Here is a 13,620-nt window from a genome sequence, read left to right on the forward strand (position 1 = left end):
AAATATTACTATGTGTAAGCAAATTATCCCAGACAATACACTGTTCACAAAGCACTTATGCATGTAAAAGAAAAATGTATAAACAAACAAACATACTGTGCAGGTAGAGGCTAGGTGAAACTTGGCTCAAGGCCAGTAACTACCAGAGGGCTCTTGGTGTCTAGTGGCCAATCACTTAAATATGAGCCAAAAGTTTCTGCCAGCAGCCCAAAAAAGCCAGTGAAATCCTGGGTTGCGTTAACAGAGGGACAGAATCAAGATCACGTGAAGTTCTAATACCGATTTACAAAGCCTTAGTAGGACCACACTTGGAATCCTGCATCCAGTCTGGTCACCATAATAAAAAAAAAAAGATGTGGAGACTCTAGAAAGAGCAACAGAGAAGAGCAACAAAGATGATTAGGGGACTGGAGGCTCAAACATATGAAGAACAGTTGCAGGAACTGGGTATGTTTAGTTGAATGAAAAGAAGGATTAGGGGAGACATGATAGCAGTCTTCCGATATTTGAGGACTTCCTACAGAAACTATTTTCCAAAGCCCCAATAGGCAAGACCAGAAATAGTGGTTGGAAACTAACCATGGAGGGGGTCAACTTAGAACTAAGGAGAAATTACCTAATGGTGAGAGCAATTAACCAACCGAACAGCTGGCCTTCAGGAGTTGTGGGTACTCCATCACTGGAGGCTTTCAAAAAGAGACTGGGCAATCATTGGTCTGAAATGAAATAGGGTCTCCTGTTTAAGCAGGTAGTGGCACTTGAAGACCTCCAAGGTCCCTTCCAACTTTATTAACTATTAATCTATGTTCTGTCATTTGATGACCTCCCCGTTTGAATCAGCCTATATGGATGGTTGTGTGTGTGTGTTTTCCAGCATAACTCTGGAATGCCTCAAGCAATTTCAACCAGACTTGGTACACAGATGACCTAGTCTCTGGAGACAAGTACTGTAGGGATAAAACACCCCTAAAACCCCTTGGGTTGTGTGTTCTATTAAAATACATCCTGTTGTGCCTTAAAATGGCTTCTACTGTGCAGCACAATGGAGTTGCCATGGTAATGGTTTCCCAGTACTCTACCTCTGGTATGGGGGAAAATTCAAAATTAGAAATTACGTTTGGTCTGGACATTTTCACCCTATAAATAAATACCCGGGCAACGCCAGATTATCAGCTAGTTGGCTATAAAACACATATTTCTGTAATCAAATGGAATTGTGGGTAGGAAGGAAGAAAGGAAGGAAGGAAGGAAGGAAGGAAGGAAGGAAGGAAGGAAGGAAGGAAGGAAAGAAAGAAGGAAGGGTTCCATAATGGATCAAAGATACTGGTGTAGCCTTTTACTGCTGGTATCTGTTGGGCTTCAGATTTTAGTGCCTGTGGTCTAAATAACAGATCAAAGATACATTGGATTTGATAAAGTTTTATATTTGGAGGATCTGAAGAATTTACAGCCTGTATTTCAAAGGAATGGATATTATGTTCCAATATTAACATTCAGCTCCTGTTTTTCACAAGTCTCAGCCTCCTGTCCATGAACACTGATGTTTGATGGAGCAAAGCAATGTGCTTCAGGCAGACTCATAATGATTTTCAGAATCTGGCATCAATGTTATCTTTGGAGACTTATTCATATTGACCCCAGAGGGCTTCCAAAATCTAAATCCATCAGGGTTATTGTATTTGGGATAAATGACATATAATATTGGTTCCTCTAAAGCAGGTGTCTTCAAACTTGGCAACTTTAAGACTTGTGGATTTCAACTTAAAGTTGCCAAGTTTTGGGGATCCCTGCTCTAAAGACACAAAGACTCCTATTACGCCCAGAGTTTAACGTTACGTAAGCCTATCTCTGTTTACGGAAGGTCAGTTGAGATCTCTTGGGAATGCAGCCTTTTACATAAGTCAGTGACTTCATCTCATGGCAACTTTACTACAAAGGGGAAAGAAATATTAAGGAAAGTTCTTCCGCCCCCAAGTTGGAAAGTAGTTTTATGAAGGCTGGCTAGGACAATTGTCATGGGGGGAAAATATTTTGCCTTTTCGGTATCCACATCTAACCGGTTCATTTGAGGACAGCAGATTGCAGGCAATGAACTTTTCCTTATGAAATGTTGTTCAAATGCAACGCTAATGTGTGTATGTTAGAGTCCCTGAGGAACAATCCGTGAAATTGTGAATTTCATCAATAATCCATCCCTTAGATTTACAGGGGGATAAATGGTCTTGAAGCCTTCCTTTCTCTACTACGTATCTGGGAGCTGCACACAACTATTTTTCTTGTTTACCACACAACATGCCTGTGACCAAGATGCTTGTCCATATTTGAATGACAGGTAGGTGGATAGATAGATGGATGGATCTCTTTTTTCTCCTCTATCTGTCTGTTTTGAGTAGGGTTTGGACTAGAAGACCTCCAAGATCTCTTCAACTCTATTGTTCTGTTCTGTTAGTATGTATATTATCTATCCGTCTATCTGTCTCTCCATCTATCCATCCATCCATCCACTTTTACTTTATTATCTATCTATCATCTGTGTCCTTCTCTCTGTCTACCTTCCTATCTGCCTGCCTGCCTGTCTGTCTCTCTCTCATCTATCCATCTATCCCTCCATCTATCCATCTATCCCTCCATCTATCCATCTATCCCTCCATCTATCCATCCATCCATCCATCCATCATCCATCCATCCATCTATCCATCCATCCATCCATCTATCCCTCCCTCCCTCCCTCCCTCCCTCCCTCCCTCCCTCCCTCCATCATCCATTCATCCATCCATCCACCATCTATTAATCTATCCATCTATTAATCCATCTATCCATCTATCTATCTGTCTGTCTGTCCGTCCGTCTGTCCATCCATCCAGTCAGCCATCCAGGACAAAGACTACTCCAAACCAGAACATTTTGCTTCTCTATGCTTAATATTCTTTGTGTGTTCTTTCTTCTATGGAGGATTGTCCACCCAACAGCTTTTGGGGTTGGAGAGATAAATTGGATAGATTTGTATGGTCTGCCTCTAGAGCCTTTTTCAAGTGTCTCTTCTCTCCGATGGGGAAACCTCAGATATACGAGATCCTTTTTTTAAAAAAAAGCAAAGCAAAATATCCATTCCATCTACAAAGTAGGATTTCTTTAATTTTACATCTTGTTTTTGTAATGGATAACTAGCAACACCTCAAAAGGAAGAATTGGTCTTCAGCTCCCCAAGTGCCTGAGATCCTCCTGGATGAAAAGATTCCAAAGTTTTGTCTTAGGGAATCGGATGCCCAGCTTCCTTCTCTGGAACCGTCTTCCTCTTCCCCGGAGAAACCCTTTTCGGAGGGCATCTCTGCCTCTCAAATTTCCAGATGTGCGGCCAGCCCAAAAACGGCTGTATAGACCCAGGCGATCTAAGCAAAGGGGTGATTATCTGTGCAAGAACATTTGTGTAATGATATTTTTATGGAGACCATTATCCGCCCTGGCTCTTTGTGGTTAGAATTATGTATAATAAAAGTTATATGCAGTTTTATGCAACTGGGTTTTAGCTACGCTTCTTTGATTTTTCCATATTTTGCGTTATAATTTGATCGCAGTCTCGGTTTTAATCTCTTAGTGGGTTTGCTTCCCAGAATGTTTTTAGGCTGCTCAAAAGACTTTTGTCCCAGCTGAAACACACACAGACACACAGACACACACACACACACACACACACACCCCTCTATCTGAGTGCTGATCGCTGCCTTCAGGGTCCAGAATTCCCAGTCCCCCACTCTCTGTCTGTCTGTCTGTCTGTCTGTCTGTCTGTCTGTCTGTCTGTCTGTCTGTCTGTCTGTCTGTCTGTCTATCTATCTATCTATCTATCTATCTATCTATCTATCTATCTATCTATCATCTATCTATCTATCTATCTATCTATCTATCATCTATCTATCATCTATCTATCTATCTATCTATCTATCTATCTATCTATCTATCTATCTATCATCATCTATCTATCTGATCCATCCATCCATCCATCCATCCATCCATCCATCCATCCATCCATCTAGCCATCCATCCAACATCTATCACTTCTCTCTCTCTAGTACATTTTCTCATTCAACTTTATATTATTATCAATTACCCCTCTCTCTCTGTCCTTCCTTCCTTCCTTCCCTCCTTCCTTCCTTCCTTCCTTCCTTCCTTCCTTCCTTCTGTATCTATCTATCTCTCCATCTCTCTCTGTCAGTCTGTCTGTCCGTCCATCCATCCATCCATCCATCCATCCATCCATCCATCTAATATCTATCACTTCTCTCTCTCTAGTATATTTTCTATCTTTCTACTTTATATTATTATCAATTACCCCTCTCTCTCTCTCTCTCTCTCTCTCTCTCTCTCTCTTTCCTTCCTTCCGTGTCTGTCTGTCTGTCTGTCTATCTAATCATTTATCTGTCTGTCTGTCTGTCTAATCTACAGAATCTCTCTCTCTCTCTTTCTTTCTTTCACTGCCCACTGACAAGCAGAGCCATTTTGAGGAAGGGGCTTACAAGGGAAGGAAAAGGTAAAGCCAGCAGGCCCAAAGGGAGGCCCAGGGGGCTCAGGGCTTTGTATGCTTCCCCCGGCTTCTTTGCCTTGACCTTTGCCATGTGGACCGTCTCCAGAAGCTATTCAACATCTTCTGGCAGCTCTTCCCAGATGTTGGCTCTGCTCAGTGGTGGGAAAACTCTCTTTCTGAAATCTGGGAGCCCCAACGCATCTAGAAAGGATGCCTTGTAAAAAAGATGTTTGCTCTAACTGCATCCTGGGAAATTTCAGGAGCGAGAAAGCCATAAGTAATTTCTCCAATAAATTAAAGATAAGAAAAGAAGCGAGGTACCAGGGAGAAAATCTCCCATGGGCTTTGTTTGTGAATCAGACACTGACTGGTTCCAGTGACTAGGAGAGAGAGAGAGAAAAGAGCTTTTCAGAAAAAAATGGTGCAATTACGACACTTTTAATGGCCATTTGTCTCTTTCCTTGTTAGATATTTCATTTGTGGAATGGGCTGCATCACCCCCCCTCCCCCTGTGCATCATTTCTTTTTGTTTCTCAAGGATTTCTTTGCTCTTTCTCCCCCCCCCCCCCCCAATCACAAAGGTGTGCTTAAGGATGCTTGTTTGACACTGGTTTCAGGGAGGCTGTCAATGGAGAGAAGAGAGAAAAATCTGTCCTGGGAATTGGGACTGGATCATGTGTGCTTTTAATGAGACCCATCCGTCACCTTTTTTTTCCAAAGAACAAAACTGCCACAATGGAGGAAACCAGGTTCCTGCATCAAATCCATATTTGCTGGAGACCAGAGATGTGTGTGTGTGTGTGGGGGGGGGGGAGGTTTGTGCAGAAGCAGCAAAAGTCTCTGAAGAGGATAAAGTCAGATCATATAAAGACTTTTCCTATGATCTAATGAGAGCCTACAAAAATTCCCCTTGTAGGTTGCTTGAGGCATGCTGGGCTGACATCTCCCAAACATACTTACTACCCTCCGTAGAAGTACTACTTTCTCTTTATTATGCATATTTTAACTTTAACATCACAACTGTCAGGTCTGCAGCCATCTTTTCTTTTGGGTTTTTGGCCTGCCGCACTTTCTAGTATTCTGCTATGTATTTTCTATGGTGGGAAAATGGGAGGGGGGATTGTATGGAGTTAGATAATATGTAGCCATAACAAAATTCTTTATAGAAAGCCAAGGTCATCCTTTGTCTTTGAACCTCTGCATCTGGCCAGAGCTGGATGGGTGGAAGCTGCCAGCATGGCTCTCTTAATAAATTGGAACTTTGGACAATACTTTTTTAAAGAGAGCCATGTTGGCACATCTGGGAAAACCTGAATCTGAAAGCTTCCCGGTTGTCCCTACCCAGTTGAAAGTCCAAGATCTTGTCCCCACACCCACAAGTCCATCCCATGGTCCAATCTCCCACTACCATGAAGACAGATTCTTCCCATCCAATGCCAGTCAGGTGCAGAGGATGCAAAGACAAAGGATGACCTTGGCTTTCTAGAAAGAATTTTGTTATGGCTACATATCATCTAACTCTGTACACTTCCCCCTCCCATTTTCCCACAATAGAAAATGCATAGGAGCATAATAGAAAGTGTGGCAGGCCAAAGACCCAAGAGAAAAGAAAAGATGGCTGCAGGCCTGACTTCTTCATAAATTGCTTCTAAAGTGGACCATCCCTATTTCCTAAACCATGATTTCCAGCTCATTTGAGCTGTGATGCTGGAGAAGACTCCTGTCTATTCCTTGGACAGGAAAGGTGGCCAACAAGCAAACACAGGAGCGCATCACACCAGACATGTCAGTAGAAGGCAAAAAAAAAATCATGAAACTGCATCTCACCTACTTTGGCCACGTCATGTGGGGGAATTCACTGGAGAAAGCAATGATGTTGGGAAGAGTTAGCAGTAAAAGAAAATCAGGCCATCAAAGAACATGGTGGCTGGACACCATCAAATCTGACACCAGCCAGAGCAGAGAACATTTCAAAGAAGCATTGCAACATCAGAAGATGTGGAGAGACCTGGCCTATAGAATAATCAAGACTTGGATACGACTGAACGGACATCATCATCATCATCACTGCCCCCACTCCCACCATTTCTGACCACCACCTATGTCATGAATGTAAGCTGTCCCCCATGCATGTTCTAGCATGATTCCTGTTTTCCATCCTTCCAGAGTTCCACCTCTTATCGATCTCTGGGCCTGACACCCGAAGCTCCATCCCTGCCCCTGAACACAACAAACTGCAGTCCACCACCATTAACACGGATGGCAACTTTAGCCCAACTTCCTTAGCCTTCCTTAGCATATAACCATGGCCAGTAAACCATGGTTATCTGATTGTCCGAAAGGCTGCAGGGGCAGCTTGCAGCTCAGTGGAGACACAATTGTGGCCGATCCCAAAGCATTTGAAGGCCTACCACACCTCCTCCATCCCTTGGATGGTTCCCATGCCAAGAGAAGGTCTGCTAAGCCCGATGGATAATCTCTGCTTACCCTTTCCATGTTTAGCCTCCCCAGGGATCCATACGGCAGTCTGAGAAGGAGTTTTGCACGCCCATTGAGAGTCACGATGGCCTGCCTCACCATGGCAGAGTGCAAGACAACACGCGTGGACGTAGGTGTGCCCATGAATCCTTATTCCCCCAAGGTCTTCTTCTGGAGGGACTTAACACAGTTCCCGGTTCCCAAACATCAAGTCATTTAGCGATCGTTGTGTTGCTTTATATCTCAAAGCAAATTCCAGACAAAGCATCAAGTTGGCTCGGTTTGAAACAAAGGAAATAACAAGGAAGCTGGGTTTTTTTTCTTCCCAAGTGTTGTTTCCGGAAGCTTCTCTTTACATCTGGTGGCGATTAGGCCAGAACACAACAGCTTGGCTTTTTGGAGTTAGAGAAGCGAACCAGGTCAGCGGTTTAATTAAAACTGCATTTGATTTCATGATACGTGTCACTGCGTAGGGACCCTTCTCCTTGTTACTCTTCTCCTCACTAATCAAATGTGCCCCCACCCAAAAAACAAACAAACAATAGGCCAGGCCCCACCATCTGGTGTGGAGATTAACGTTAACCCCCCTGTTCAAATTCTGCTTCCTTCCAGAATTGAAATAATAGCATTGCGTTGAGTCTGCAATCAAAGGAGTCTTCTTGTTACTCACGAGGCACCAGGACCACGAGGGAGAGAAAATGAACTAACAAGTGACAGTGCTAATATTTTAGGCAGCAAATGCCTTCTTTTGGAGCAATTTTCTCTCTCTCTTTTTTAAAGTTTCTTCTTCTAATTTAAAGCATGTTTAATTTCATCCTCTTTTTCAAATTGAATCCGTGCTGCACAGACTTTTTAGTTCTCCGGTCTCATACGGCACGTACAAAACCAGTTTTAAAAATATGCGGCTATAATGGAGACTAGACCGTACGATGAACAGTTGAAGGAACTAGATATCTCTAGTCTAATGAAGAGAAGGACCAGGGGAGACATGATAGCAGTCTTCCAATATCTCAGGGGTTGCCACAAAGAAGAGGGAGTCAAACTATTCTCCAAGGCACCTGAGGACAGGACAAGAAGCAATGGGTGGAAACTAATCAAGGAGAGAAGCAATTTAGAACTAAGGAGGAATTTCGTGACAGTGAGAACAATTACCGTAATCAGTGGAACAACTTGCCACCAGACGTTGTGAATGCTACAACACTGGAAGTTTTTAAGAAGATGTTGGATAGCCATTTGTCTGAAGTGGTGTAAGGTTTCCTACCTGGGCAGGGGGTTGGAGTAGAAGACTTCTGATATCCCTTCCAATGTTGTCACTCTATATTTTATGTTCTAATGTAATCATTTGCCCTATTTCTTTCCCTTTTAAAAAATCCTTCTCCAACCAGTTTCTGAGGAAAAGCCCAGCTGTACCAACATATTAAACCTTAAACTGCATCTGGTTTGATTCCAGTTAGAGACACAATATCTCACTTCCAGTGGTGGGATTCAAACTTTTTTTAACTACTGGTTCTGTGGGCATGGCTTGGTGGGAAGGCTACTGCAAAATCCCCCCTCCCTCCCGATCAGCTGGGACTCAGGAGGCAGAGAATAGATGGGGGCAGGGCCAGCCAGAGGTGGCATTTGCCGGTTCTCCAGAACTACTCAATATTTCCGCTACCGGTTCTCCAGAACTGCTGAATTCCACCTCTGCCCACTCCCCTAAATGATCATAATAATCCCAAGCTATACAGGAGACTGGGGGTTTATTTCTGGGATTTTCTCCATCCGTTTAGTAGCAGGCACTGAAATAAATTAAACAATGAGTCACATCAATTGGTGTGGTACACCCACCCCCATAACAAGCAATAAATCCCTGCTTTTCTCACCGTTGTCCTAAAATGTTATATCTCACTAAAAAAAGCCCCTGTAACGATTCAGGCAGTAGCAAAGCCTGGCCAGCCAAAGGCTGCCCATCTGTCAGCTGGCAGTCCAGATTAGCTCAACGAGCGATGTGAGCAGACTATTGTTTCACACAATACCGTCGTGTTTGAAATGCGCTAAAAGAAAAATGTGTGTTGTATAGATACGTTTTTTTTACGAGAAAGGGAACGTGGGGTACATTCTCCCATCTCTTGCCGCCTTCTGAAAGCCGCTGACCCAGGCTACGTCATAATTGTAACTTTCCATTGTTGGGCAGGATAGTCTCTGGGCCATGCATGGCCTCGGTGGTTGACCCTTTGGTCTCCAGATGGTTTGGTGGCTGAAAAAGCGTGCAGGGAAGAGCCACAAAGCTGATAAAGGGTCTAGAAGCCAAATCGAACGGTGAACGGTTAGATACGTTTAGCTTATCAAAGAGAAGGATTGGAGGGAAATGATAGCCAACTTCCAGGATAATCAGTTAAATAAGAGCTGTAGCCAAAAAAAGCCAATACAATCCCAAGTTGCATTAACAGAGGGATGCAATCGAGATCAAGGGTGTTACTAATACCACCCTGTAAAACCTTAGTAAGGCCACACCTAGAGTACTACATCAAATTTTGGTCACCACACTATAAAAAAGATGTTGAGACTCTAGAAAGAGTGCAGAGAAGAGCAACCAGGATGATGAGGGGACTGGAGGCTAAAATATACAATGAACGGTTGCAGGAACTGGGCATGGCCAGTCTAGTGAAGAGAAGGACCAGGGGAGACAGGAGAGCAGTATGACAATATTTGAGGGGCTGCCCCAGAGAGGAGGGGGTCAAGCTATTTCCCAAAGCACCTGAAGGCCAGACAAGGAATAATGGATGGAAACTGACCAAGGAGAGATTCAACCTGGAAATAAGGATAAATTTTCTGACAGTGAGAACAATCAACCCATGGAACAAAAGTTGCCTTCAGAAGTTGTGGGAGCTTCATCACTGGAGGCTTTCAGGAAGAGACTGGACTGCCCTCTGTCAGAAATGGTGTAGAGGGGGGGGGTTGGACTAGATGACCTACAAGGTCCCTTTTAACTCTTCTAATCTAATCTAAGGAATTGAGGAGCTGTCTCCGAGAAGATTGGATGGACTTACCATATTTTTGGAGTATAAGATGCACCAAGATTTTAAAGAGTCAAATTTAAAAAAAAAAACTTTTTGCACTCTGCAGACCTCACAAAAACGGCCCATTTTTTGTCAAAAAAAGTGCATGCATAGCCTTTAGGAGGCTTACAGAGTGCTCCTGGGAACTGGGGGGGGGGGGACGGCGGCAAAAATGGCCTATTGTTTGTTCATTTTAGCCCTCCCCAGCTCCCAGGAGCAATCTATAACCCTCCTAAAGGCTATGCACGTCCATTTTCCCAAAGGGGGCGGGGTTTTGGGAGGCTAAAATGCTGTATTCAGTGTATAAGACACACCCAGATTTTCACCCTCTTTTGGGCGGGGGGGGGGGAAAGGTGCATCTTATACCCTGAAAAATACGGTAGTCATCCAAAGCACCAGAAGGCAGGAGAAGTAACATATGGAAACTTATTAAGGAGAGACCCAACCTAGGACTATGAAGAAATTTTCTGGAAGGCTCCAGGAGTTGAGGGTGCTCCATCATTGGAACTTTTCAAGACTAGACTGGATAACGATTTGACCAAGATGGCATAAGGTCTCCTGTCTTAAGCCGGGGGTTGGACTAGAAAACCTCCGAGGCCCCTTCCAGCCTTATGAGTAGGTGTCAGGGTTCCAAACAGCCTCCAAAAGTAAATCAGAGTCCCAGGCAAAGTATTGCTCAAAGTCCCAATTGATGAAGAGAGCCACGTTGGCACATCTGGGAAAACCCGAATCTGAAAGCTTTCCTGTTTTCCCCCACCCAGTTGAAAGTTCAAGATCTTGCCCCCATACCCACAAGTCCATCCCATGGTCCAATCTCCCCACTGCCACAAAGACAGATCCCTCCCATCCAGTTGCGGCCAGGTGGAGAGACAAAGACGACCTTGAATTTCTAAGAAGAATTTTATTATGGCTACATATCATCTAACTCCGTACAATCCCCCCTCCCATTTTGCCACCATAGGAAATGCATAGGAGAATAATAGAAAGTGTGGCAGGCCAAAGATCCAAAAGAAAAGATGGCTGCAGGCCTGACACTATGAATCTACACCCGGAAAAGGTTTCTTGCTCCTGCTGTATTGTTAAACGTTGCCAACATTGTTATAAAACCTGCTTGTACAATTTCTGTCCCAGTCAAGTCAGATACACTTAGCTGGTGTATCAAACCCATTGAGTTTGATCCACATATTAGCAGTTAGTATCAAAATGCAAAAGGGAAAGATATTTGTCAAAGTAGGAGACAAAACAAAACCACATTCCGTATGGAGAAGGACATTCCGCGGTCTGTTATAGAGGCTAATCTCCAGCAAAGCGGGGGAGGAAAATCATCTTCCATTCACTTTCTGAATGCAGAATGCAGAACAGATTTGGAAGGGACCTCGGAGGTCTTCTAGTCCAGCCCCCTGCTCATGCAGGAAACCCTACACCACTTCAGACAAATGGCTAGCCAACATCTTCTTAAAGACTTGTTGAACCACCCACAACTTCTGGAGGCAAGCTGTTCCACGGGTTAATTGTTCTCACTCTGAGGAAATTTCGCCTGAGAGAGAGAGAGAGAAATAAAAAGAAAGAGAAATAGAAAGAAAAAGAGAGAAATAGAAAAACGGAGAGAAATAGAGAGAGAGAGAAAGAGAAAAAGAGAAAGAGACAGAGAGAGGGAAAGAGAGCAACAGAGAGAGACCGAGAGAGAGAGAAAGGGAAAGAGAGAGAAAGAAAGGAAAAAGAGAGAGAGAGAGAGAGGAAGAAATTTGGCTGACATAGCTGCACCCTCATTAAAAGGCATTAAAGGAAAAAGGCAGCAGCTTGATGTGGGAAATTTGGAATATTAAAGCCACCCGTCCTTCTTCCTGATGACTTCCATATGGGCTCCGCTTCGAAGGAGCGGCTGCGGGTGAGACAGAAAGAGGAGGAGAAGAGGAAGGAAAAGGAAACCAGAAAAGAGGGAGGGAACCTGAGGTTTATTTAAACATGGGTTGGTTTAAGGTTACACGGCTGGCCTTGAACACGAAGGGAACGGTTTATCAAAACTTCTTTTTTTAAAAAAATAATCTCTTTGGACAATTGCTCTCCTTTTGAGCTGTTAATCAGGAGCGACTCCGTTGCAGAGAATGCAGATTGTCCATCAAGTCTTGCAAGTGGGGAAACAACAATAAATATGGATGAGGAGAATCACTTCAACAAGGAGAGAGGCCCCTTATTCTCTCCCCCCCCCCCATCTACCTATTTATTTGCACTTACAATGCTCCTCTCCGCCCAACGGATAGGATCGAGGCCGAGGTAAAGCGTGCCATTAGCAGGTAATGAAAACAGGAAAAATAAGTAGCCAAGGGATCCAAAATGCCCAATGAACCTGGGGAGTCTCGCATTGCGCAAAGCCAGAGAAAAAGAGAAGAAAACGCTAATTAAAACTCAACTTTGTCCATCTTGAATAAAACTGAACACGGGCAGTCCTCAGTTCATTTAGTGACCGTTCAAAGTTACAACAGCAGTGAAAAAAGGGACTCATGACCAATTTTCAAACTTAACAACCGCTGCAGCATTCCCCCTTGTCATGTAATCAAAATTCAGACGCTTCTCAACTGACTCACATTTATGACGGTTGCCGGTTCCTGGGGTCACGTGATTCTCCTTGTGATGAGCCAGGTCTATGGGGAAGCCAGATTCACTTAACGACGGCATTACTACCTTAACCACTGCAGGGAGTTCCTTAACCGCTGTGGCAAGGAAGGTCGCAAAATGGAACAAACTTCGCTTAATGCGTGTTTCGCTCAGCAGCGGAAAGTTTCAGCTGTGTCGTGGTCGTAAGTCGCGGACTGCCTTGTATGCCTCTTAGATGAAAAGTACTGGGCAGAGTATCCTTGGTGTATCTTTTGTTTTTAAACTCATTTAACACATTGAAAGAGATCCCTTCCTTCAGCAAGGCAATTGCCTTCATTCCTATCTATTTTTAACAGTTAATGGGTAGCTTGTGGTTAGGACGAAGAGCAGGGAATTCTAGCCTCCATTTCATTATTAAGTGAAACGGAGTTGCCCTGTTGGGATAATGGACGGGGGGGGGGGATGAGTGGACGTCAATCAAACGTGGTCATACAGTAAGTTGCTATTTAAAGTTATGGAAGTTTGTTTAAATTTGTGGGACATGTCAAAAAGGCTCGATATTTCATTTTGAGGTTTCTATGCAGTTATTGTACAAAAGGCATAGTGTTATGGACATTATTTGTGTCATTTGTGTATTTATTATATTACCATTGATGTTTGAAGACTGTTGCATTAACATTTATTGCTTTAGACTTACGTGTTGATGTTTTAGCTTTTGTTTTAACACGTGTATTTTTGTATCTACGGGCATTTTCAATTCTGTCGGGAGCTGCCATGAACCTGTGTAGAGATAAAGGGTTGCTGGACAAATTTGTGTTGTTGTTTTCCCCGGGTGCATTCTTTTGTGGAGCACCAATTGAGAAAAGCTGTGGTAATGTTCCCAGAGAAAAAGATGCCAATATTTCTCACAAGTGTCCGTTCCCCACATTTGAGATTCAGCATCTGAATAACAGAATCACAGAGATGGAAGGGACCTTGGAGGTCTTC

General features: G+C 43.6%; 2 protein-coding genes across 5 annotated transcripts in view; both read right to left on the reverse strand.

Moving 5' to 3' along the window:
* Positions 1-13,620, reverse strand: part of FRMD4A (FERM domain containing 4A) — a 336,245-nt gene that overhangs the window by 192,890 nt on the left and 129,735 nt on the right. Inside the window, exon 1 of one of the 4 annotated variants that reach the window (XM_081957224.1) lies at positions 7,007-7,284. The exons of the other annotated variants lie outside the window; for them this stretch is intronic. Within the exon in view, the coding sequence (XP_081813350.1) occupies positions 7,007-7,141 (135 nt within the window). The 5' untranslated portion in view covers positions 7,142-7,284. Of the gene's footprint in view, positions 1-7,006; positions 7,285-13,620 lie in introns of those variants that run through there. 4 annotated transcript variants of the gene reach the window in all.
* FAM107B (family with sequence similarity 107 member B) overlaps positions 1-13,620 on the reverse strand; it is a 363,543-nt gene that overhangs the window by 168,236 nt on the left and 181,687 nt on the right. The window lies entirely within an intron of this gene.

This window comes from Natrix helvetica, assembly GCF_964273705.1.
Source record: "Natrix helvetica genome assembly, chromosome: 6".
In the NCBI taxonomy this organism is placed as follows: Eukaryota; Metazoa; Chordata; class Lepidosauria; order Squamata; family Natricidae; genus Natrix; species Natrix helvetica.